General features: G+C 39.0%; 2 protein-coding genes across 2 annotated transcripts in view; both read left to right on the top strand.

Moving 5' to 3' along the window:
- Window positions 1-4,966, top strand: part of TBC1D12 (TBC1 domain family member 12) — a gene marked incomplete at both ends in the record, with an annotated part of 46,427 nt that extends 41,461 nt beyond the window's left edge. Inside the window, 5 exons of the mRNA XM_082486651.1 lie at window positions 120-191; window positions 2,065-2,193; window positions 2,509-2,618; window positions 4,396-4,654; window positions 4,898-4,966. Of these exons, the coding sequence (XP_082342777.1) occupies window positions 120-191; window positions 2,065-2,193; window positions 2,509-2,618; window positions 4,396-4,654; window positions 4,898-4,966 (639 nt within the window). The remainder of the gene's footprint in view (window positions 1-119; window positions 192-2,064; window positions 2,194-2,508; window positions 2,619-4,395; window positions 4,655-4,897) is intronic.
- A 2,059-nt stretch (window positions 4,967-7,025) lies between these two features.
- NOC3L (NOC3 like DNA replication regulator) lies at window positions 7,026-25,845 on the top strand. Its single transcript, XM_082486353.1, has 21 exons — window positions 7,026-7,055; window positions 8,306-8,513; window positions 8,885-9,011; window positions 11,962-12,119; window positions 12,231-12,287; window positions 13,826-13,956; window positions 14,609-14,770; window positions 15,544-15,637; window positions 15,833-16,008; window positions 16,226-16,354; window positions 16,800-16,931; window positions 17,296-17,376; window positions 17,961-18,061; window positions 18,515-18,587; window positions 18,665-18,728; window positions 18,826-18,897; window positions 19,846-20,027; window positions 20,265-20,393; window positions 21,033-21,130; window positions 22,934-23,018; window positions 24,741-25,845. The coding sequence occupies exons 1-21, from the start codon at window positions 7,047-7,049 to the stop codon at window positions 24,870-24,872; spliced, it is 2,400 nt and encodes a 799-aa protein (XP_082342479.1). The 5' UTR covers window positions 7,026-7,046; the 3' UTR covers window positions 24,873-25,845.
- Window positions 25,846-26,635: the final 790 nt, after the last annotated feature.

Here is a 26,635-nt window from a genome sequence, read left to right as displayed (position 1 = left end):
TGGCTCAATTGCATCTTAAAATACTGGCTTGTTACCTTCCTATATTTATAAAGTGATTTTGAAAAAAAAAAAACCACCTTTTTTTTTCCTTTTCCCCCTCCTCCCTCCCCTTTTATTAGGGTGGTCCTTATCATGATCTCCTGCATAGTGTTTTAGGAGCATATACATGTTACAGACCGGATGTGGGATATGTAAGTATTTGCTGTAAAATGTTCATAACATGGGAAATAAGCTTAAGATGTCATGTATTAGAGTGTATTAAAGTAGGTTATCTAAATTTTATGCTACTAGCGCTTAAAAAAAATTCAACTTTGGCACTTACTCCTTTCACAGCAGTTACAATGGTGGTAGTTCTTAGAGATAATTAAATAACTGAAAATGTACTGAATGTCAAAAATGAGTATACTATCTGGCTTGTATAGAAGATTTTAAACAGATGCGTTAACAAGGCATTATAGGTCTGACAGACCCAGAGTATCTACAGGAAAAAAAAAAACCACAACCTGCTGGCGGACACTCAGCCTGTTCTGTCCTTGTGTTGCTCCCACTGCTGCTATTTCCATAGTAATACTCTCCACTACTGCACATCCTAAAATCCAGAAACTCCTTATTGGTGTCTTGTTGTCAAAGATTAATCACTGCATCTGAGTTTGGTGAAGATAATATTGTTTGCAGCAAACATTACTGTGTTTAAAAAAAAAAAAAAATCCAACAGGAAAAAAAAAAAAGAGAAACATTAAAAACTGCCAAAAACCCCACAAACAAACCAACTAAACCTAACATCTCTCTGAATGGTGTCAGCTTACAGAAGCAGTTAAATAACAAATGGATACTTTTTTCTTTCTTTGTTCCTTTTCATAAGCTCTAATCGCTTCTGGGATAAAAAGAACTTTAGTTTTTAAGTCTGATCCATGCAACAAAGCATTATTTAGCACAGGGTGTGTTTTCCTCTCTAAATCAGATATGCTTGGGACTCTGCACCAATATCTAGTTGGGTTTTTGTGTTCAAATGTTTTTAGCCCTGAATGCTGTCATCTGTGACCTCATTTTTGGACACCCTTCCATAATCTTTAAGTGAGATTACAAACTGTGCAGGTTCTGAGACTGCTTGTTCCCAGGGTGGAGTTTTAAAAGGCAAATAAGTAATTTTTCATTAATAGGTCTTATCGTTTTAATTTTGGCTACCCTGGATATTTCTGATCATAGATTTAGTTTTTTAATGTTAATATGGCAGTAAATTTAATGTAGTCTTATTTCCACACCCACCTATCCCACAAAAATGGAAAGGACTGTTGTTGATGCATGCCAATACTCTCTTCCCTCGTTTGGTTAAAATACTGAGTGCATTTTTTAAATGAGGAGCAGGTAGCATAAATGCCTAGAAACAGCAGAAGAATCATCGCTGCAGTTGAAATTGGTAAAAATTATTTTTAGTATAATGAGTATTCAGATCATCAGTTAACAACTACAAGAATAGTGCTCTTGACTTTTATTGCAGGCTAAAGTGTGTTTGAGAGAGTAATCATGGGAAAATGTAAACTTGTGTTGCAGCTAACCACTTAAAAGTCATTTTACATATGAGAACAAATACCCTTTGGCAAGTGGAAAGATATGTATTGACTGTTCTGAAACAGAATTTTGTCTCAATTCCAGCATATCTGTCTGGGTCTAAACTGTCCCATATGTGAGGTCTTTATCCATGTCTGCTTTTCCCAGAGCTTAACAATGAATTTAAGGCCAAGTTTTGTCTCTTATGAGCTCTGCGTCCAGCCTGTGTGGTTTTAACTTTCTTGCATTCCAAGTCCTGAGGACTTATGATCATGAGACCTCCCAGAACTTCCATTAAGCACCTAAAATCGGCATCTGAAGAAACACTCTATTTCTTACTGAAACCAAATTAGACTGCATGCATGAAAATTATTATCCGCATTGTTTCTGTTTTTCTGGAAATGTTATGCAATGATATTTTAATATGTTGCAAAATGTAAATATTTGCATTTCCAAGGATATAAGATGTACTGAACCTACTCACCTATATTTGCCCAATGCTTCTCCCACTTGAAGGTACAAGGGATGTCCTTCATTGCTGCTGTGCTCATTCTCAATCTGGAAGAGGCAGATGCTTTCATTGCCTTTGCTAACCTTCTAAACAAGCCATGCCAGCTGGCCTTTTTCCGTGTGGATCACAGCATGGTATGCACAGTTTTCTGGTTTTGAACTATAACATTCTTTTGACTTGAAGCATAGTTGATTTATTGACAACTGCCTTTTGTCCTTTTGAATAATGGAGAACTTTAACCTTTAGTTACAAGATTGAGAATACCAGATTCTAATCCATAGAACGCGTTCTACTGTTCTGATTTTTCCTCCAGAAACACTTACAAGTTGTACTTCTAAGAAATCACACTGTGCTATGTTGACATCCTCAATTCTTGGTGGGGTTTGTGTTATTTTACAACTAAACATTCTTTTGATGACTGCTTATGTGGTGCTTTACTGTCTCTGCAGATGCTGAAATACTTTGCAGCCTTTGAAGTATTCTTTGAAGAAAACCTTCCCAAATTGTTTCTTCATTTCAAATCATACAGTCTAACTCCAGACATATATTTGATAGACTGGTGAGTTCAGAGAACATAGCAAACCTAGCCTTAGAACTGTCGGAATACTTTCTGTTTTGCTATAGGATTTTCAGCAATAGAAATACATTAAAAAAAGCATTCAGTAGGTGTTTGTGTGCCTCAACTTTCTAGGTCTTGTGAAAGCATGCTTTACTGTTTTGTGCAACTGCAGTTCCTCTGGCAGGATTCACACTTTATGAGCTGGGATTAGGAGTGACATCTATTCAGATAGAAAACGAGGCACACAAGACACCTGTGTGCCTCATTGTCTTGTTGCTGCAGATAAGAGTCAGCTGTGTGTAGCATAAGTAGGGGAGAGGAGGCTACTACACCATAGTTGTCTTATGACTCATTGTAAGTGACTTGATGAAATAAGTGTAATCAGTTGCTGAAGAAAGTATGAATACAGACTTTAAAGTAGAAGGAAGGTGAAATTTAGGACCTGGTTTGGGAAGGGGTAAACTTGGAAATAACAGTGAATGTTTTGAAGTAATGAGTTTTCTAAAGCAGAGAGTACCAGACTACATTACGTGCCTGTAATGGAAGGCAGTAATGCAAGCATCCTTGAAGTGTGGGTAGCGCTGCCAAATACGGAATGTCTATTCAGCAGTGTGCGTGTGGATAAGAATGTGCTTCACACAGGGTTATTATATGGGTTAGAAGTTTCTAATAAAGTAAATTGAATTGGATAGAATTAAATACTATAAAAACATCATGTCATCTGAGTATTTGGGAGTGAAGAACTTTGGCTATAAGTTGCAGCTTATCAGTAAGCAGCACGTCTCAGCACGAGCAGGTTATACAATAGCAGCATTGTCAGGAGTGTGCTGCAGTCCGGAGAGTTTAGGCAGATCGAGAGAGGTCGATATGTTGTGGAAATGGTGCTGATGTGCAAAGTACTAGAGCATTCTGCTTCCAATTACCTGTGAGAAAGGAAATTGTTATTCCTGCACATGTTCCAAAGATGGCCTTGGGATAGAGCAAGCCTCTCTTATAAAGGGAGAGTAGAAGAGGTTATGGTACTCTGTAGTAAGGAGTATTCTGAGGTTCCTGAACAATTTCCCAATAGGAATAACGGGGAAACAGAGAACACTGTGCTTTCTGTCAAAGGAACCACTACAGATTTATTGGGAGGGGTTCTACAATATGGTACATACAGAAGACTGAATTCTCTGCCCATGTATGACTGCGTTTTAAAAAGAAACTTTGCAATAAGAAATGCAATTGGACTCTTACCAGTAAGAATAGAACAGTTGATTTTTAACATGAATAGAAATTTAAAATGTATCACAGAAATGTAGTTATTGAATTCTCATTAGTACGTTAGTGGGATGTAGCCTTCTACTGAGGTAATTTGTGGCTTCAGTTTAGAAAACAAATGATGAACAGGGCTGTTAAACTGTATGGCTTAAATAATGGGAAGAGTTAAGTTACACAGTTATGATCTTTGTTGCTTAAGTTCTTATTTGTATATTATACCCTGTTTGAGTGTAAAGATGTTTGTAACTTCTCTAGCCAGAGCTTCCTAAAGGAGGTGGCTTTCAAATGGAGGATTTCCTGTAGGATGAAAAGAGATGGGTTTCAGAGTAGGAGTTCTGACTTCAAAAACTGGAGACTTGTGGATCTTTGAAATATGGACAAAATAAGAACATGCGAAATGACTTGTCATCTGCTCAATCTTAGCTATTGTACCTGAGATTTCAAGGAGGTTGTATTTTCATCTTTCTGAAATAGGTTAAAGTTACAACTGCCTTTTTTTTTTTTTTCTCAACTGTAGGATTTTTACACTCTACAGCAAGTCATTACCACTTGATCTGGCCTGTCGTGTCTGGGACGTTTTCTGTAGAGATGGAGAAGAATTTTTGTTCAGGACAGGATTAGGAATCCTTCGGTTATATGAAGATATTCTCCTACAGATGGACTTTATTCATATAGCACAGTTTCTAACAAAACTTCCAGAGGACATTACATCAGAAAAGCTTTTTAGTTGTATTGCAGCTATTCAGATGCAGAATAGTAATAAAAAATGGGCACAGGTGAGTTTCTTGGAGAGAGATATATATATCTATCTCAAAACAGACATGTCAGCACATGAGTATATGGGGCACTTCTTGTAATGACTACTTTATGCTGCATTTCTGACTTCTGAGCAATGGATACTTCCTTTCTAGTGTCTCATTCTAGAAATTAATCTCCACACTACTATTGTGGTGGTTGATATAGATCTTTTTTTATAAGACTGGCTTTTTTAATATTCATTAAATAATTTACTTTTCCAGGTGTTTGCCTCACTGATGAAGGACAACAAAGAAGGGGACAAGAACCATAGCCCAGCACTGAAAAGCTAATCGCTGTAATGTTGAGGTCATTTGAAAATGTGGAAAACCACTTGATAACAAAGGAGTTTTCACATCACTTCTATGTGGAAAAGCACTATAGAGAATGTGAAAATGAGGTGGATAAATGACACAGCTCTCAGTGGAGTAATGAACTGATGAAATCTTCACCCTTTTGCCAGTATTAGCTTTTGTCGTGGGAAGATTTGTTTTCACACAGAGTACTAAAACCTATGAAACTGAGAAGCAGAGGAGTTCATATTTAATACTTCAAAAGAATCAGTTCAATGCAATAAACATTTGTAATAACTTCTGTTGGTACTTTAAAAAAAAATTGAGGCATAACTTTTTTTACAAATACCACAAAGGCACTTTTTGTGGGGGGGTGAGGGAAATGCTAAATCTTAAGGCCCCAAAACTGCTATCCAAACCAAATGCTTTGGTACAAATATTACCTCCAAAATTAACCATTTGAAAGTATTGAGGACCAAATACGGTTGCTTGGTATGTTTATGTGCAAGATGGTTAAAAATTTGGGAAAGGGTATTGTCTTATTTACTTGTTTGTTTTAAGTTGCAGCTTCATTCTTCAGTCTGGGCAAATGTAATTAACTCAGGAACTGCAGAAGTATTGTGCCCAAACCTGTTAGAGCAAAAATCATCTGAATTTTAAACAGTGGTAAGATCAGGGCTATTATTTTCAGACTGTACAGCTTTCAAAGCCAGTGGTGTTAAGCATTTGTTTTGGTGTATTGGTTGTGCAGCCTATTAAAAATGGAGTGGGTATTCTGTGAAAGGGTTTTGCCACCAGAAGTTTTATTTTGTTGAGCCATTTCCAGCTAACAAATACTTGTATGTAATGGTGAACACTAGAACCTGACAAAGCTATCTGCAGACTTTATGTTGTCTAAGGAGTAGCCACTTTTAACACTTCAGAATAATGCAGACACAGAATTGTTTTTGAAACTATCTTTTATTAGTGTGCAATACTGAAATCCAAATACCATCTGGTTTAGTGATACTTAATTCTTCAACATCTTTTAACTGTGAGACATAAGGTCATATGGCATGTGTCACAGCAGATATTTTTAAACATTTCCTATTCTCAAAGATGCTTTACAACAATTTGTGATTGTAGGGGATGGAAATTCAAAATGGATAGCACTGCAGGTGAGGAACACTTGCACTCTCCTGGTCCATTTTTGCTAATATTTAATGTAAATAAATTCCTTACATGTGGGTTTTTGTAACTGGTCCCTCTGTGGAAATCAAGTCAAAATTGCCATTATGTACTTCTAAGTGCAGGAGGCTTCCGGTTGTCTAGTGTTTAAAAGCAGAGTCTACATAATTGGGGTAAAGATTTAGTGTGGTGTAACTTACATTGCTATCTGGTTAAAAACTACGTATATGCTACTCATAACATTACAATTTGAAATTTAAATGTCAGATTTTTCTTAACTTATGTATTCACTACTTTAATTGGATCCAATTTGTCTTATATTTTTGTGTTATCTTGTACAGTTTTCTTACTTTTCAACTATAAATCTGTATATAACTGTAAATAGAAGGATCAAGCCTTCCTTTAAGACCACTAGTACCAATTCCTCTGTAAATAAAACTTATAGCAGACGTGCGTGGTGGTTCTTCTCCCATTCCTCCTTAAGTCGCTGCTAAGTAGGGCAAGAGAGGGGCTGGAGGACAGCGTTGTACTGACGGAAACCGAGCTGGGTTCTGCACTAGGTCCCCGTACTTCTGTTGCTTGGATTTCTTGCCTCCCCGAGGAGCTGAGGTGAGGGGCCGTGTAGCGCGCTCTGAGGTCAGCTCTGCTCTTTTTGGGGCTCGGAGGCGAACTCGCAGGTTCTACTCTACTCCCGGAGGGAGCGCTTTGGTGTGGGGCAGAGGGTGGAGCATTTAAAAAAAACAGATTTATTTACTTACGAAGCGGGAGCGGCACCCCGCCGCGGCGGGGCCCCTCTCTCCCTCACCAACGCCGCCAGGGGGCGCTGTGGCTGCGGCCGGGCGGGGGGGGGGTTGGGCTCGGCTCGGCCCCGCCGCTTCCGCCGCCGGCACAGCACGCGCTCGGAGCCGCCGCCATGAAGCGGGTAGGGACGCGGGGGAGCGGGGGGAGGTGGTCCGGGCTTGCCGCTGCCCCGTGTGCTGCCGCGGGGCGCTCCGGGCTGGGCTGATGCGGTGGCGGCCCGGCCGGTGCGGGGAATGGGGCGGGGGGGGGGGGGCAGCCGCCGGGCCTCCGCCGCGGGCTCCTCGGGAGGGGGTAGCTTTCCTATGGCGACGGGTCTATCGAAGGGGATTTTTTTACTAAAACTGAGGGATGGAGGAGGAAATGCAGGCCCGTGGTTGGTCCCACTGCGGAGCGTGGTGTCGGAGCGGTGACGGAGAGCCGGGCAGCCCGCGGCCTGTCCTGCCCGCGCGGCCTCGGCGGTGAGGCGGCCGCAGGAGCGGGAAGACAGAGCCCGGGCCGGCCCCGGGCAGCGGCGTCGCTGTCGGCAGCTGCTCTGGCTCAGCGCTGTCTGTAGGCGCAGGGGCGAGCGTCAGTGTTGCTTCCGTCTCTTCAGCGCTTCCCCAAGAGTCAAATCTAAAAGGGGAAGACAAAGGTGAACTGGTAACAATTCCAGATTCGAGGAGCCCCACACTGGTCCAGCCACTTGTCCCCCCCTCCCCCCCAAGACTCTCATGATGGCCTACTTCTCTCTGCAGCTCTTTCCGTCCCATGCCCCTCAGTAGGTAAGCTGTGCGGCGTCCATTTCCATTGCGAACGCTTGTGGGAGCATTGTGTGGTTTTGTCACCTGGTGCCTGTATTGATCATGCTGTTCTGAGCCTTGCAGCGGGCAGCCTCCTCTCTTCCATGCAGCTACCGGTCATGGAGAGTTCGGGGCAGGAGGCAAAGCTCAGCCTGGGGAAGTGTGCTGCAGGAGGACATTTGCCTGAGGCTGTGGCCTTGTACTGGTACCCTAAGGTACCTGGTACCTTATCGTGTGTTGAGAAAGAACAGCATCCTCAATAGAGGAAAAACAGAGTGGTTGGAAGCACACAGGGCAAAGAACTGTGCACTAACAATCTGTTTACCATACTTTGAGTGTTCATGTGTCTAAAAAGTGATGGACATTAGGGTTTAATAAAAAAGTTATCAAAGAATGTTTCTGTAAATCATTGTTCACAGGTCTCTTTTCAAAAATGTAATGCAGTTGGGTAAATTTGGAGCCAACTCACGATACTGTTTGGAAGAAACACGTTGGTCAGCCCTGATAATGAACTTAATGAGATCTGAAACAGTGAAATTTCACAAAGGCTATGAACATGTCAGTTACTTGTAGTTTTCTGTTTGTTTCCTAGAGAAAAAACACAAAGCGAGTTCCAAGCTTTCGCAAGTTACTGAGAACTAGTAAAATAAAACTTGACAACAAATTAAAGAATAAACAGTACAAGCAGCAGAGCGCTGCTAAGAAGTATCGAAAAGAACAAAAGAAACTAAGGGAGGCTGTCAGAGATGCTATCTCTAGAAAACCTTTTCCACTGGAAGAATGCAAGAAAAAAAAAGTTGGTAAGTGTTTGCTCAGAGTTATTTTTGTAAGCAAAAAGGTATGAGGGTTACTAAATATCCTGCTGCACATTTCTTTTTCTGTGTACAAATAATTGCTCTTCTTGCTGAAGGAATAAAAGGGCGAGTTATGAAAAATAGAAAGTGTAGCCATTCTGGCAACAAGATCTGACAGCTGGAGATGGTAGAAATGTGTTTAATCATTATTGGATGTCACAATAAAGGGGCAGTTTTCTTGGATAACACAAAATACATGCATGAAGGGCAATGAACTCCAGGCTGAAGTCAGGTGTAAAATGGTCTCACAGGTGTAGGCAGTTAAGTTTGAATATATGTACCCGATCTTAATCTGTACACATCATCTTCTAAAACAGCTGAAAAACGGGAAGAAGAGGAGGAAGAAGATGCTCTTCCACTGGACATGATGGATGAAGATGACTTAAAATTAATGGAAGATTTGGCTCAAAAGGCATCCTTTTTAACCAGAGATCTTTCTTCTAAGTGAGTATCATTGTGATGTCTACTTTTAGTACCAGTTCAGTTTTGTGTGGTTAATGTGTAGTTATATGTAATGTAATACATGCATCAGGAGGTCACTTTCAGTCTGGTGTTTCTTTTCAGTTCCAGTTTAGAGTTTCCTTAATCTGTCAGTACATTCAGTATTAATGTATTGGTGTGTATCAGTACATTCACCTGCTCTGCCTGACCTTCAGGATACTGTTTCTACATGGTGTTCCCTCCTGTGAGGTCCCTGGCTGTGAGATGAATAGCGCTCATCAAACTGGAAAAAATGCTTTAATCTGTATACAGTCTTTTTTTTTTCTAGATAGAGTATTCAGGACGTTCCCTGGACTTTGGGCCACTGTACTTTCCGTATTGGATTGCAAATTGCTGTAAAAAAAAAAAAAAAAAGGTTCTAGAAGCCATGTCTGTAAACACATGCAACACCAAAACATTCATACAAAAAATTCATTACCAGTTTTCTGGAGCAAGGTGTTAGGTAGACTTCACAATGAAACGCATAGAAAGATAGTGCTCCTAGTTGTATAATCATAAGTCTTTGCAAATACACTTCTACAGAGTAGTCTGGTTACATGATTGATTGAAAATCTTAACTTACCTTTTCTGGTGACTGTGAAAAGACTCTGTATGCCTGCCTGCTATAGGGTGGTTTTAACTTGCCCTGTAAACTTTGGTTTTCTTCAGTAGTAGAGCAGTTGTTTCAGGCTAAATGTTGAAATGAGCAAAAATAATTTTTTCATTGTTTTGAAGAAGAGAGAGCATTTCTTCCAGGGTTTGGTTTTTTTTTGCTAATCCCAGTACAAATTAATATGCTAATGCTGGTTATAGTTACTAATTAATTATTTAGTCTAGTAAATTAGTCCCTAGTAAATATCGTTACTAATTAATAATTTAGTAGTGAAGGGTTTTTTATTTCCAGAGTTGCAATGGTGCTGTACGCTATTATATGGTTTTTTGTAGCCACATTGCAAATTCTTGAGTTAAAATAGTTTTACTTTTAAACTCCCCCCCAACCAAACTAGATGTCACATAAGTTTAAACTAAAAAATTGTTGTGTATATTTATTTAGTGACATTTTGCAAGATGTGGTTTTACATGTCTTGCATTCATTATGACAAGGCATTTTTAGAACAGTGGAAAACCACAATGGAAGTAGTTGCTCTTTTACCTATTTTATTGTTACTAGCTTTCAGCTTGTTTCACAGTGTTCTCTTAAATTGGAGAATTTGTCTTTTTAATCTGCTTTACTTTGATGAAATATAATCATTCTCAAGAACTTGTCAAATATTATCTCACTTACAAATTATATGTTCATATTAGCACAGACTAAATACTTAAGTTCTTACATACTTATGTGCAGGTTAGGAACAGATCCTGCAGAAGGGTGGTGCACCACACTGCATTATTTCTGTTATCCTTGGAGAGTGGGGTGTGACACAGGCTTTCCCAGTGAGCAGAGTAGAAAAGTGACAGCAGTAGTGGTAAAAGTTAACACGGAGTAGGCATAAATAAAAATGTGGACTGACCCACTCATGATCACATCCTGGTTAAGCCTTGCCTGGGATGTCAAGGCAGGGTAGGGGAGAGCGAGGCTGTGGGCCATCTTAAGGAAGTCACTGGACTGTTAGTTGAGTGTGAGGGCCCTAGTCCTGCTTGCTTGCTGGTGGAGTACTTCATGGCAGGACTGCTAAGGGTTACATTTTCAGTGAGCCTCAGCCATGCCAGGGCACCTGCTCATGCAGTGGGGGAGCACAGTGGGGAGGGAGGCAGGTAAAACGGCACTCTGGCCTAGGTGAGAAACAGGCTGTGCTGAGATCTTAATAGTTTGTACTTTGCATCTTTCTATTTTAATTACTCTTTTCCAAAATTTTTAATATTCTAGGGCTGAAATCATGTTTCGTAAGGATGTTTGCCTTTACAAGTTTCATCTGATTTGTTCACTGTTGCCTTACTTTGAAGGGTCCTGGAGTCCTTCACTGTTACATGAATGGTAGCAGTGCCGTCTCAAAACCCATCAGCTAGTACTAGCGTTTCCAGATGTCTGGTATGACCCAGAATTTCCCTTGTTTTCACAGCAGCTATATTTTCTGTATGCTCAACAGATCAGTCACAGATGTGTAGAATTCCTGTGCTCATTGAGTAGGATTTGGGTACACAGGAAAGGTTTGATCTGCACAGGGACGGCAAGGGTGAGGCTGGTGCACTGTCCTTACGATGCACATGTAGGGTGACTGGGTTGTGTGTGCAGGGAATCCGGGTAGACTCTGGGATATAAAACTACTTTTCATACAAGTGATTTTTATTTTCTGAAGCCTAGCAGTTTCTGAGCCCAGAGCTTTCAGAGTCCTTCACATGTCTATAGTTGAAACTCTGCCCCTTAGAAGAACAAAAGCAGTATTCCTGTTAGAAGACAGACCATGTGGCTTCAACAATGTGATTTTTTATTACTGGCTTTTAGTTTTTTAGTAAGATATGCAGGTAAGACACTTCATATTGTGCTTGTACTATAAGCAATTACACCAATTTTGATTTTTTTTTTTTTTTTGTAAATTGAAAATCAAGTATTTTGCATGTGTGTGTGTTTACATTCATATGACAGCATTTCAAAATTCACGAAGTTGGCTAACCTGCCAGATTAACTAAATCTTATTTTTTCTTTGCTCGCTTTACATGTAGAATCCTGTAAAAAGGAGATGGGAAGCACTGTATTGTCCTGAATTTAAAGATCCTGTACAGATCCGCATTAACATTGTTTGATTGAGTGGTGACTAGTGCTGTCAATGGTGAACACACTCAAACGTTCCACTTAATAAGATCAGCCATTATTTATTTTTCTAAGTGCGGACACTTAATCCAGCTAGTATACTGTCATACATGGTTCATGTCTAATTAGATGGCTAATTCATTTAGTTTGCCTTGTATTTTTCAGTGAACCTGTTCATGTCAAAAAACGAAAACATGAAAGTGTGATTGACAAATACGAGAAGGTGCCAAGACGCATGCAGACTGAGCCAGAAAAAGAACTCATCCATCTGCTCCCCATCAAAGACAAGGGTGGCATTATTCCCCAAACTATGGAAAAGCCAGGTGAGACACAGATTCTGGAAATGATGTAGTAGCTAAGATGTATATAATTTATTCTTTTAAGATTCCACAGTGTTGTTTATATGCTTGACACTAGACACTCTATTTTTGCAGTTCTCAGTGTTGCACACGATGAAGAAGAGGATGCAGAAGAAATGGAGGAAGCAGAGGGTAATAAAATGTCATGCTTTCTTTTTGTTGAGTGTTTTTTGATTTGTTGGTGGGGTTTTTTTCAGTCATTGTGGTTTAACCCCAGCTGGCCGTGCAGCCATTCAGTCATTCTCCATCTTCCGCCCAGTAGGGTAGGGAGAAAAGGGAAAAAAACCCGACCTCGTGGGTTGAGATAAAGACAGTTTAAGAGAACAGTAAGGGAAGAGAAAATAATAATAATAATAATGATAAAAGAATATACAAAATTGCGATGCAATACAGTTTCTCACCACCTGTTGATCAATTGCCCAGCCTGTCTTGAGCAGCAATTGCGAATTCCTGCCCCCAGCCAACCCCCATTTATATACTGAGCACGACATCTATAGTATAATATTCCTTTGGCCAGCTTGTCCTGTTTGTGCTCCCTCTCAGCTTCTGTGGGAAGCTGAAAAAGTCCTTGACTTGATATAAGCATTATTTAGCAACAACTAAAACAATATGTGTTATCAGCATTATTTTCATATGAAATCCAAAACACAGCAGATGCTAGGAAGAAAATTAACTCTATCCCAGATGAAACCAGGACACCAAGTCACTGACATAACTGAAAAGTACTTTGCTGTTCCCTAAGAAAGTTTGTAATTTAAGTGTATTGTATTTAGGGTGTTCTTGAATATGTTCACTACCATGTTGCCCCCAAAGCGTAACAGTGATTGAACTGGCTTTCTTACCTGTTTGGACCCCAGGACCTGACAAACAGCTGGCTTCAGAATCTTTTTCTTCAAAATTATTTTTATTTTCACCTGGAACTGATATTTGCTAGAAGTTCCTTATTGTTGTTGTGTCATATTTGTTAGTTAGAAGGGAAATCTTGGTCTTAACTTAAAGAATATATGCTGTGGTTCTAGTTTGATTACTCTGCGATCATTTTGAAATGCAGTTCAGGACACAGACTTGTGTAGGCTTTTGTGTCTGTCCTTGTTTTTGAAAATTTTTACTTAAAGCATCAGAATACGAGGAAATTCAGATTTCGATTTGTAGTTTGCTATCCAGTAAGAGAGTCGTTGCAGTTTTAACACTGCTAATTCTGGGTCATTATTCCCTAAAGATAATCTGAAGTTGAGGAAGGATATACTAGAAGCAAAATAATACTCAGAAAACACAAAACAGATGTATTTTTAAAAGAAAAAGTGAATGGTGAATAATTTGCTGCAAATTGCAGAGTGCTGCAGTTTCTTGGCACAGTTGGGGTCATATGTTGAGTATGTGTTGCTGCTGTACTTAGGGAGTACCAGTTGCAGACTGAAAAACATTCGGTCCATTTCTTTTTGCAAGTGTAGGATTTTGGAGTGGAGGAAAAATTAATCTATGGCTTAATATAAGCTCTAGCGAGGTCCTTCTTAAAGCTTATTTTACTGTGGAGTGGCATGTGTTACCCTTGTGTGGGGTTATCGCAGTACCCATCTGAAAGCAGTATCTGGAACTGTAGTTTGCAATATGGTATTTGTTAAGTGGCTTGCATAGTGAGCTTCCTTTCTAACTCTCACACCTTGTGCTAGACTTTAATGAAGAACCCCTGCCCGTTCTCACTGCCGAGGAAATGGCTGCTCAAAGGAGGCAAAAGCTGCAGGAAAGGAAGATGCGCATAGCTGCCTTAGCATCGGCCATTCTCTCTGAACCAGACAACAATGTAGGTAGCATTTACTTAACATGCATGTGCCCGTGTTGTGTAGGAAGTCAATAAATAAATATATGAAGTGATCAAACAATAGCAAAAGCAGAAAAATACATGAGTAGAACAAGGAAAAAGGTCCGTGTTGTATCGCTTCTCAGGGGGTGGCAAACAGTGAAATTGCTGCCATAGGTTGGTACAAAGGATCTGAATCAGGTGAAGATCCAGGTGACTGTGTTTGTGCCGTCCAGGAGTAATTTGTCCCTCTGAATACTTGTGGTTTTAGGAAGTACTGTCTGTGATATTTCCTGTCCAAACTACCTTGTTACTTAAGCATGACCTTATTTAAGCTCTGATTTCATGCTTGTATCTGATAGTTCTCAGTGTTTCAGGATATGGTAATTATTTTCTGTAGTTCTGTGCAAGTTTGTAATATCAGGGTAGTTTGAACATTCCCAAGATAAAAATCTTATTGGAATATCTAGCATTTCTTGGCTCTTTATGCAGTGCTAAGTAGAGTCTGAGTAACTGCTGAATTAATTTTTTTCTCTTTCTATTACTTAAAAACGGGGCACATTTCTTGTGGGAGTCTTTTGCTGAAACGTACATTGGGCTTGTACATTGGTTTGTGGGGGGGTCTTCAGCTGACTTTGCCTCTTTTCTTAATCAGATTAAAAAGTTGAAGGAGCTGCGTGCCATGCTGATGGAACAGGATCCTAATGTGGCTGTGATTGTTCGGAAGCTGGTCATGGTTTCTTTGATGGAAATATTCAAAGATATTGCACCTTCTTATAAAATTCGGCCTCTAACTGAAGCAGAAAAGGCTACCAAGGTGAAATACCAAATTTCTTTATAGAGTATTGTGAGTAGTTCAGATTTTTTTTTAAGTTATGCCAAATATTAATAGTGATTTGTTGAATATGAATTCATAGTTTTGAGCAAAGGGTGACACAAATACAAAAGTTCTTGTGGAAATTCTGAAACTGTGATGCTTTCAGGGGCAGAGGTCTTTGTTTTGAACCATTAATTCTTATGTACTTCTTTCAATAAGCAGGTGACGTGCTGGTGATAATGGAGAAAAAAATAGTATATGAAAGTAGTATACCAAACCTGGGTGACTTTCATCATAAACCTTGGAATAAGATGGTGTTTTGTATTAAACTGAAGAGAACTAGAAAGAAAGTAAATTATGCAGCATTGTCACTTAACTGGCACAGATTTCTTTGAAATGTATTCAATAATTTGCTGAACAAATGCAGAGTAACTTGTTTTTTGGAGCTTTTTTTTAACCAATTCTGTAGAAGGTTTCTTGAACACAGGTAGTGCAGTTTAGAGTCATGGCCTTAAAATAACATCTAGTTACAAATTTCACTTCAGTCCCTAGAAATGAAATAGGCCTAGTTGGAAAGGCCCTGTGAGCACAAGAACACTTAGAGAAATATGTGTAAATATTTTATTTTTAATACATTTCCAGGAATTTCTGTCTGAAAGAAAAAACTACTTAGGTATCTGTTATTTGTTTTAAAACATCTTTTTTTTCCCCACAACTGGCTAATTTCAGGATTCAGCTCTCCAAATAAAATTTCATTTGTTTTATGCTTACAGGTTAAAAAAGAAACTCAGAAACTGAGAGAATTTGAAGAAGGCCTTGTGAGCCAGTATAAATTTTACTTGGAAAATTTGGAGCAAACAATTAAAGGTACAGTTAATGCTTCCCAATTTTTGTAGTAAATGGCATCACAATTTCCTCCCTCTGATTGAATGCTACCTGCTGTCTTTGAAATTGTGCTTGAATGAAGTATGCAGGAGAATGTCTGCAATAACTGAAAATGTAAATATTTAGAATCTCCCCTACATTCTGAACAGTAATCACTAAAAATAATATTTTGTGCAGATTGGAAACAAAGGAAGTTGAAAAAAAGCAATGTCATCTCATTAAAAGCATATAAAGGTCTAGCAGAGGTTGCAGTGAAGTGTCTGTGTGAGCTGCTTGTGGCCCTACCCCACTTTAACTTCCACAACAACATTATTGTTCTCATTGTTCCACTCATGAATGACGCCTCAAAAATGGTAAGTGATTTTCTGATTAGGGAAAGAGTTCCTGTTTTGTATGAAAAATGATCCATTTCTGAGCTTTATTCCGCAATACCCAGATCTTGTGGCTCTATCTTTTCACTATTTTACAGGCCGTGTCCATTTTCTAATTAGTAAATGCCATTGGTATTATCAGTTAGCTGTTGTCATGAACTTGACTTTACAGAAGAATCTGTTTGAATTCACTTTTCAGATTTCTGAACTGTGCGTTGAGGCAGTTAAGAAGCTGTTTAAACAAGACAAGTTGGGCTATGCTTCACTTGGTGTAGTCAAGGTCATTTCTGGTCTTGTGAGGGGTAGAAATTACGATGTCAGACCTGAGGTAAGAGTCTTTCTGTTGTACTACACAATTTTCTTCTGTCAATGGTTTAAAAAAAATCTGAAAGTTAAAATTAGTGCAGCTGCTGGCTACAGACAAACAATTACCTCACTGTCAGAATACAAGCAGCTTGGAAGTGGGCTGAACCGGAGGATTACAGAGAGAGAGATGGGGCAAGGGAAGGAGACTGGGAGGAAGAGATCAGATCCTGACAGAAACATGGGTTAAGTCAGGCAGGGACACTTGAAGTGAGAGAGGCGAGTGGAGGAATGGATAGAAATGGACAGTGGTGGGGAAGGGACTGGGAGCAGAGAATGAAGGAAGAGGCAGGGAGTAAACAGAAGAACCTTTGAGCAGCAAAGTCCACTAGCTGGAATGGAATGCAGGATTTCTTACCCTTCATTCCTCTGTTGTGGATCACCTTTCATTGTATTTTATTTTACAATAGGTGTTAAAAGTATTTCTTCACTTAAGAATTAAGGAAGTAGAATTACAAAAAGATTCTGAAGACATTGCACCAAAGAAAAAGTTCATGACTTACAAAGAGAAAAGAAAAAATCTTTCAAGAATGCAAAGAAAGGTATGACGTCCCTTCTTATGCTCTACTTCACTGACGATGTAGCAATTTGTTCTAGCAATGATTGTGCTTCTCCGGTTGCTGTTGTTAACTCTCAGCATCAGTGATTAGTGTTTGCATTGTACTTGAACATTTATGAGGCTCTACAGGGAATTTAATTATCTTCCCAATTTTTTCTCTCATCTTGATAATGCCTTTGGTTGTTTCTGGTAGGAAGAAATATATATCTATGCTGGTTACCCTGTAGCATCACAGACTGATGTAATAATCATGGAAGATTTATTCTCTGGGTATCTTTGGAACCTGGATATCCAGGGTGATTGGAAACATTTAATTTGTTGTCTTAAAATTAACTGTATGTTTTCAGTGGAAGAAAGCAGAAGAGAAACTGGAACGAGAACTTTTGGAAGCAGAAGCATCAGAAAGTAAAGAAAAAAAACTGAAGCTGGTAAGTAATTTAGAGATTATTTTCCTATTTTTGCAAAGTAGGAGCTCCTAACCCTGTTGTAATCAAGTTCTCCCCTCCATCCCAACCTGTCAGCATGCCACACGTCTAGATAATGCTAGCAGCTTACAAACATTTTGCCTGTGTCAGAGGTCTAGGTTTTAATAAACCAAGCCCTCTCAGTTTACCCAGGAAAGCCAACTTAGCCATTCCTTTTTCCTTCTGTTCTCTGCGCAAAAAGGTATTTGAATATATTCTCCAGGTGCCCTGTTCCATATGACACTATGTAATGGCTGTTCCCAGCCTCTCAGAGTGGCCTTTAGGCAAAGCAGGAGTGTGGCTGGCAGGGACTGAGGGGAAGAGAGGCTGTGTAGCTAGCAGAGGGTGAGGGGACAGAGTAAGGGGGCAGGAGAGCAGGACTTGAGCTTTTCAGCGTAAGAAGAGCAGAGATGGCAGTGCCAGGACGACTGGTTTGGAATGCCTGAGGGCAGGCTTGGACAGAGAGGAGCATTTTCAGTTGAGCTTAAGTGAAGTAGAAATGTCTGTTTTCCATGCTTAATTATTTTATTTTGTTTTCTTCCCTTCAGCACACAGAGACCTTGAATATTGTATTTGTAACATACTTTCGAATCTTGAAGAAAGCTCAGAAGTCTCCACTTTTGCCAGCTGTGCTAGAAGGTCTTGCGAAGTAAGAACAGAGTCCCTTATTTTGTGTGTGTTAGAAAAGACATAAAGCACTAAAGGGATTTTTGACTTTGAAAGGGATTTTATAAGCAGTGAGAGAAGACTGTCCCTGAAACATTTGTTGAAATTCTTTTACTTCTCTGCTGAAGTTTTCACCTACTTCTAGAAATATCTCAATGTGATGTGAAATTTGTGTGATGCAAACCCAGCAGGGTGTGATGCGATTCCATTATTTTGTCTGATTACTTCCTTAAGAACACTGAGCATGTCTCTAGTGCTATAGGGAAACTGTGATTAGCAGTTGGGGACTGAATCGTCCATCTATGTGAACATAACAGATGTTCAGCATTTGATTCAGCTCTGCTTTTAAGGTGCGGGTTTTGGCTATTCAAAATAGTTTGAACTGAGTTTGTAGATAATGTCTCTAGCTTAAATATAAAAATATCTTTGATTCAAGGTTTGCTCATCTCATAAATGTGGAATTTTTTGATGACCTGTTGATTGTCCTTCATTCTCTTATTGCATCTGGGGTGAGTTGAGCTTACTTTTATTACAGTTTTCTGAAAAGTGTGTTCTCTTGGGTACTTAATCAGTTTTGTATTCTTAGGGTTTAAGCTATCGTGAGAGTCTTCATTGCATTCTCAGTGCTTTTCATATACTCTCTGGTCAAGGTAAGAGATCTTTAAAAACAAACTTTTGTTTAATATTGTCTGATAAGTTAAGGGAGTAAATGTCTGATAGTAAATTAATTTGAGATTATGTTAATAGGTGATGTTCTTAACATTGATCCGATGAAATTCTACACACATCTTTACAAGACACTCTTCAGCCTACATGCAGGTAACGCCAGATTCTTATTTTCATTGTTTACCTAGATAATGTTTATTCTGCTTATTTGCTATCATAGCCTTAATATATTCTTAATAAACTACAGTTGCTTTAAGATATCTGAGGTCTGAGAAGAGTACAGTCCGTTTTAATCTACATTTTTCTCAAGTTGCACATTGCACTACTGCAATACAAATACTAGAAGTATTACTGCAATACATGGTAACAGGTTCTGATCCTGTCACTTCATTAGGGAATGCTGTCCTCAGTATAAGTTTTTTCACTTAAAATTGTTTCTTTCACTGGCAATTTAAAAATTCTGTATTTTTTCTCTAATTCTTTCTCTGAGAAAAATATCTTAATTTTTCTAACATAGTTTTTAAATAATTTCAATTTAAGTTCCATTTTCTGAAATCTTCTTGTTTATATTTCTGATTTTTGTAATTCTGACCTAATTTTCTAATCTAAATTTTCTAATAATTTTGAGAAGCTGAATAGTTTATGGAGAAAAAGATACTTATAAAGTTTGAAATTAACATAATTATAATCAAATTCATAAATTTGTATTCACTAAGGAGAAAAGATTGAGAAAAAACAGTCTAGAATTCTGGATGGGTAAAAGACTTAATCCTTTTACCATTTAACAATTTATAAAAGGTGATATAATGAATGCACTTAGGGTTAAAACACTAACTGCTTCTAATGTTTAGACATTCTTGATGGACCAAATATTTTCTTAGAAAGGAGCACAGAAACAATGATACATTTTTTCTGTTCAAGGCTGGACTATTTTTACCAAAAAAGGATGGATGTTCATGTCTGTATCACATTAGTGCTCTGTCTGAACCTCTTAGCTTTCATGCTATTTCTCAGGTTCCAGTGTGCAGTCAATAGCAGAGTATTTGGCTGTGTATTCCTTGAAATGGTTATTTATTTTTTGTATGAAATTCTGCTTTTGAGGTCGTACCAATGATGATATAGAGATTGTGCTCCAGTGCCTGGATGTCATGTTTGCCAAGCGGAGAAAGCAAGTTTCCCAGCAACGAGCTCTTGCTTTCCTGAAACGACTTTCCACACTTACTCTTCATGTACTTCCAAACTCCAGTGTTGGGATCTTGGCAATAAACAGGGTATTAATGCAAGTAAGTTTTACTCGTTAGAATTTTTAGGTTACTGGTTAAAGGTTATTGAATTGTTTGACAAACTGGTTTTATGCAAAATATTTTGAAGCATCTTAAGCAAGAATGATGAAAATGAAGTATCCTTAAATGCTGCTGAGACTGAATAACATGGAATGAATCCTGAACTTAACCATGTTCTAATTGGATGTGTAATAGAAGCAACTCAGTCTTTTTTTTGTGTGTGTGTGTGTGTTGTAGATATTCCCAAAAATGGACCTCTTACTAGACAACGAATCTCAAGGCAGTGGAGTTTATCTCCCAGAACTAGATGAACCAGAGCATTGCAATGCTCAGAACACAGCTCTGTGGGAGCTGCATTTCCTGCAGGTTAGTGAGTAACTGAGTGATTTGGGAAGTAAAAGTTAGCAGTAAATAGCTGCTAAATGTTTTTACGTGCTTTACATAAATAGAGATCAGAGGTCTTCAGGCTTTTCAATCAAATCTGGCCCACATGACCCTATTCCATACAAAGAGGAAGAGCAGCACAGTGGTATTGAGAAGGAATGAGCTCAAAAGGGGATGTTACACATCCCCTGTGACAGCACCACACTGGATCTTACAGCAGGTTGCCTAATAAACCTCCTTTGGAGGCTTTTTCAATCTGTTAAGTTCCTTTGTAGTCCAGTCCTTCTCTGGAGAGCAACTGACACCTTGATCTGTCATTCCAGCAAGGATTTAGAGTTTGGGGCTTCAGGAGGGCTTCTTCTGCCTTTTCTTCTGCCTTCTGGGAGTAGGAGTTAGATTAACCTTGGAGAGTTATGCTCACAGCATGACATACTAGTGAATAAATGTATGACTGGGTGTTCTTATTCACTTAACCCCAGAAACTGATTTTGGGGTGCTGTTTCTCTATCTAAACCAAAAGCAGAACCTTCCATCTTACTGAAATGGAAATAAATGCGAGAATCCACAGATAAATACATTACCCTTACCCTTCGGTCAGCTGCCTTCTTTCTTTTCTTTCAGAGACACTATCATCCAACAGTACGGAAATTTGCAGCTCACCTTATTGTTGGAGCTCCAACTGAAGGCTCAGCAGCTCTTCCACTTGATTTGAGCCAAAGGTGAGTTACCAAAGAGTTCTGTTTTTAAAAAGAGTGCCTGGAAAAGTAGCTGTTGCTCATATTTTATTAAAGGAATCCCTAAAAATAATTATCCATACAATTAAAAGATTCTGTTCTTCAGGCTCACTTTCTTTGTTCTTCTGCCAGTACAGAATGTTGGCTGCCCTTTTTTTTTTTTTTTTTTTTTTTTTTTGAGGCTTGTTGCCAGGCTGTGACAAGGGTAAAAATTTCAAAGTGCAATGTGCTTTCTTCCCACAGGAGCAAAATATCTGCATCAGCAGCCCTGATCTGAATATGGATTAAGATCACTGAACCGTGGCTCTCCAGTATAAACTTGGAAACTAAGTTTCAGCATAAGGTCCATAGTATGTTAAAACAGAACAGCCACCCTGGTTCAGTCTAAGGATCTAATTCAGCCTTCTGTCTTCAGCAGTGGCTGGAAGCAGGTGCCTCAGTAAGAGTAAAAACAGGGCAGGCACGTAAGACACATGCTCTGAGTGGTGTCCTAGCCTCCGACTGGTTTCAGCCTGGTGGCTTTTCTGAACCTGATACCATTCTCTGTTTATTACCTCTTCATGGAGTTCTTCTCAAAACTGTTCAGTGTCCCTTGAACCAGAGCTCTCATTTTGCAAATACAGCATTGTTTGGTAAGGGTTCCACGAGTCCACAGCCCATTACATTAAGACCTACCTTATTCTGTTTTGAACCTAGTGCCAGCATGCATCATTTAACAGCCCCTGGGTCTTGCCCTGGGAGGTGAAATGAACAGTCTGCTCTAATACATTCTTTCTGTGCCTCACATGACCTGGTAGACCTCTATCATATTGTCCCTCCCTTCATACTTTTCATTATCTTTGTTGCCTGTTCCCGAACTTTTAGCAATTCAAGTATTTCAAGATGAGGAAATTGGAGACTCGGATGCAGTATTTGAGATGTGGGTGATCTGTGGATTTATACACTGATGTAACTATTTTCTATTCTGTTTTCTGTTTCTTTTCAACTCCAAACAGCATTAAGGGCACAATCCCGTGGAAGTATCTTTCATAACAACAAGATTTTTTTTCCTTAAGTGATAGTGGTCAACTCAGAGCCTATTGGTTTTATGTGACACTGAGATTGCTTTTCTCTATGATGTATGTTGTTAATACATTTGCCATTTTACTGACCATGTCATACAGTCTATCTGCAGTTCTTCACAGGCAGCTCATTCTTACTACCGCAAATAACTTGGTACTGTACAGCTCATCTTTGAGTGTGTTGAAGAGCACAGGTCCTGGCACAGACTTTGTGGAAATCTGTAGTTTCTTCCTGCCATTGCAAAACATAGACTCTTGTTCTCCGTTTCCTGTCTTTTAACCAGTTCTTGACCCATGTGATGGTCTTCCTTGTTCTCCCATGGCTGCTTAGTTTTCATAAAACCCTTTGGGTAAGGAACTGTTGGAAATTCAGGTGGATTTTATCAGCTAGATAACCTTTATCCACATATTTTTTTTTTTACTTTTTCAAATATGTACAGGGCAAGCAGTGACTGCCTGGAGCTCTGGCAAGCCAACAGAACAGTTTTGTTTCCCATTTCTTCTTCTGTCCCCTACTGAGTATTTAGACACATTTTACTTGCGTTGTTCCCCAGCTGTTGGCTTCTGATCTTTTCCAGGTGATGCTCGTTACTCTGAGGCGGTCTCTTAAAGCATGGTCAAAAGTTTGAATGGGAGAAAGCGTGGGAGAAGCTGCTCTTGGTTTGGTGAGATATTATTTGGAAATGTATCTAATGCCATCTTTCTTTCACTGTGGTTTTTGCTGTAGGCCTGCTACAGAACTTTTTGAGGCATACAGTATGAAAGGAATGACCTTTAATCCTCCTGTTGCGTCAGTAACACCGAGAAGAAAGGTACCATCTCATCTCTCTGTCCTTTTTTAACCATGTGATACACTAATATAACCTGTAACTGCTGGCTTACTATGCAGTGCCCAGGCATTAGCACACTTAGTTTGGCTTTCTGGATTCTGTGTTTTCTATGTCAAGTGCTTTTTTTTAACTGACATAAGATAGTAGTGACTATAAAGAAGGAAAAAAGGCTGTATGAATAGTTCCACCTCCCATAGCATCAGTTACTGCAGCAAGAGGAGTCTCGTTGCTATTATTTTACTTATGTTTTGCACTTTGCAGTGGTTCCGTGCAGATTTCTTGTCCCTTTTCTGTAATGATGAACTGGTGTTTGTTCAAAAAGCAGTAATAAAAAGCCAGCTCTCTTTCCCCAGTGTGGGTCGTTGGCAGGACAGCTGGATTTCCAGAGCCGTTGATTCAGTATGTAGAAGGATACCGATCCCCATTAGTGTCAGTTTATAGCTTTTAAGTGTAAATTTGAAGAGAACAAAGAGCTAATGTATAAAGAGGAGAAATGGGTGAACACTTTTTAGATCCTCAGCACTGGATGTGTTCCAGATGCCAACCTCCATTAAATGTCCAGTGAGTGGTGTGTCCTTTAAAAAGTTATCATTAATCTTCTTTCTTCCTAATGAAAACATTATAACCTATTAACCTTGTTAGTGCCTCCAATTTGTAACTCGGTAATGTCAATTAGAGCCTTGAGAGCACAATTTTTTTTTTCCATTTTAGAGCAGCAACTTCTGAAAATGCATTTGTACTTACCTAGTCTGTCCTTTTACAATGACTGCTTGATGTGTCTGTCCTGCCTAAGGTGTTAGGTCAGCGGCTCTGACAGAACAAGGCTGGCAACAGCAGATAGGAGAGAGATTCCGTAGTGCTTTAGTGCACAAGCTCTTTAAGGTAGCAGAAACAAAGGAAGAGGACGATAACAGGGAGAACAAACTGTCCATAGGTGGTTACAATGGACGCAATTGGGAAAAATACCTTGGGGTCTTGCTTACTCTCTGGCTATTTGGTTCGTTTTAACAAATTTTGGCAATATCTTAAGTTTTACCCTATCTGACCTGCATGTTTTTCTCTGTGTGCCATGCTGCCATTGTCTGTCAGCACTTCCTCCCTTGTTGACAGAAGCTCTGAATTGGAGTTTTCTTTCCCTGTGCACCACCAGAGGGTCTCATTTGTCCCTGGGTGCACGAAGTACTTGACTGTGTGAGTGTTAAGACATTAACATCAATCATGTGTATGACCTTCTCGTCTGAGCACCAAGCCGCCCAGAGGTCTGGCTGCAGCCACACAGCATCTCATGAGGCAGCGCATTCCTTTCTGACTCTCAGCCTCTACCGGTAGCGTTACTGCTTTCACTAGCCTCTTGATCAGAGATGCTTGATCTATTTTTATAAGGTGTGTTGAACGGGAAGCAGTGTGTAAGCTCCGTCAGAGCTGGAAGCTGTGGCTGTGTAGTAGGTATTCTTCTAAAGCCCAGTTTACAACAAAACAAAAAATCCTCACCAAAAACATGAGCTCACGAAGGACTGCCTGACACACCGCTTCGTTGCTCGCCAAGGGACACTGGCAGGCCAGACACACCTGAGCTGCTGGTTGCATAGGTCTGGTCTGGATGACTGGGGCATGGGAGAGAAACAGGGCTGCTAATGTAAGCTATGCATGGAAAACACATACTGGCCTTGTTTAGTAATGCAACTAATATTTTGTAATTTTCAGGATACATTCTCACAAATGGATGCATTTATAGATGAAGAGCTAAACAAACAGCTTCAACAGCACGTCAGTGAGACTGTTGTTCACAAACCATTGGATTTTGCTAAACACTTGAAGGAATCATCCCTGTCGTAAATGTATCTATTGATCACGTTCCATTTGCTTCTTAATTATGGAGAAACAATGGCTGAAAGAAATTTCCACCCATCATTAAAGGAATTCAAGTATGCTTTTTTTTGAAGATCGAAACACACAACAAATGTAACAGCAGTTTTTCACACATGAGTTACAAGGCCTCTCTCTCCCCGCTGAAGCACCGAGCCCATGTTCTCACAGCTTGGGAACCACAATGAACAGTCACATTAGTAACTTAGAATCGTTTGCAACCATGTATTATAGTATTTTTGTTTATCTCTTTTCTAATCTTTATAACAAAATATAGACATATTTGTTTCTGAGAAATCACTGGGTAATGTTGATAAATTAATAAATATCTTTGAAATGTTAATATAATATTGACTTTGATGTTTAAGATACCTAGAGATTTGGAGTATGTATGTATTGCATTTTTTCTTTTTTTCTTCTGATGTCTCCTAACCATTTATCTTACCTTGAAATGATTTTGCATTTGGTGGGTTTTTTTTCCCTCCACTAAATCTTGGGATTGGCATATTGAGATTACTGAATTCCAGTTCTGAGCTGTCATCATGATTGAATGCTCTACTACGATGTCGTCAATAAACCATCGCTGTCAAGAATACTGGACAAATTCAAGGTAAGAATTTAAATCTTCTTTTAATCTTCATTCCCTGAATATTAGTTATTGCCTGGTTGATTTAGAATCCATTTTCAGCTCTATGTTGGCTTTGCAAGCAGTAAGTAAAATATATGAAATGCCTTAAAAGTGAGTATTAGCGTTATGTGAATTCCATTCTACAGGGGAGTGTGGCTGGCAGCTAATATGTTTCATAGTGTTTAGTCTATGATGTGAAGATGATACAAGTTTTGCATGACAAGTGATTGTAAGTTTTGCAAAGCTTTTGTTCAAGTCACTTAAGCTCCTTAAAATGATTAGAAAACATTTCTTTTTCTCTAGGGCATTTGTCCTTTACGCTGATATTTACAGTTTTATAAACACATATTAAAATAAAAATAAATTACTTTTAGTATTAATCAGACAAGTTCACCAAATTTCAAGTAGTTAGACATAAATTCACAAACATTTTTGGAATAGACACATATTAATGGATTAGGAGATACATATTTTACTATGTAGATTACAAAACTGCCTACATAATACTGATGGTAATACATGTGTTTTTGTCTGTTTAGGTTGCCATTCCCATAGCTTTTCAGTAGTTCTTTTTAGTTGCTAAGTGGTTGCAAATTTGGATGTGATTTAAATTCTGAAAATTCCAAGGGGGCATTTGCCAGTACTTTGCCAGTTCAGGAAGGCAAAAGGAAAGAGTCTTCTTAAACCATTTATTTTTTTTACAACATATACAAATACAAGTTTATTCTTCAAGTCAGCAGAGAGAAAATTATCCAGGTGAAAAAGTCACTTTTAAATTTTTTCATTTTACATAGTTTCAAACAATATAAAGACTGGCACATAGTGATGTTGCATTGTCAGAATACTTTGATATGCTTTAAGAGGCAGAGGAGGACAACTGTACAACTAAGTCATTCTGAAATAGCCTACACGTGTATTGGAGCGAAATCTATTTACTGCTATTTATTTTTGTGTTTAATTTGCTAACTCTGCCAAATGTCTATCACTATTGAAGTTACAAAATATTTATCACAGACAGGAAAAAAACACCACCGATGTTACATTTAGTGGGCTACCCTAAAAGTAAACTGAGTTTTATAGTGGAATAGCAACAGCCAGTGATTAA

Source organism: Vanellus vanellus (genome assembly GCF_965231255.1).
Source record: "Vanellus vanellus genome assembly, chromosome: 7".
Classification (NCBI taxonomy): Eukaryota; Metazoa; Chordata; class Aves; order Charadriiformes; family Charadriidae; genus Vanellus; species Vanellus vanellus.
Note: the sequence above shows the minus strand (reverse complement) of the source record. Positions and strands in the feature narration are given on the sequence as shown.

Excerpts from the sequence above, each read along its gene's own strand:
- NOC3L (XM_082486353.1), top strand. Across the intron at positions 12,120-12,230 it reads CCAAACTATGGAAAAGCCAG|TTCTCAGTGTTGCACACGAT; the intron begins GTGAGACACAGA and ends CTATTTTTGCAG. Across the intron at positions 18,898-19,845 it reads ACTCTTCAGCCTACATGCAG|GTCGTACCAATGATGATATA; the intron begins GTAACGCCAGAT and ends TCTGCTTTTGAG.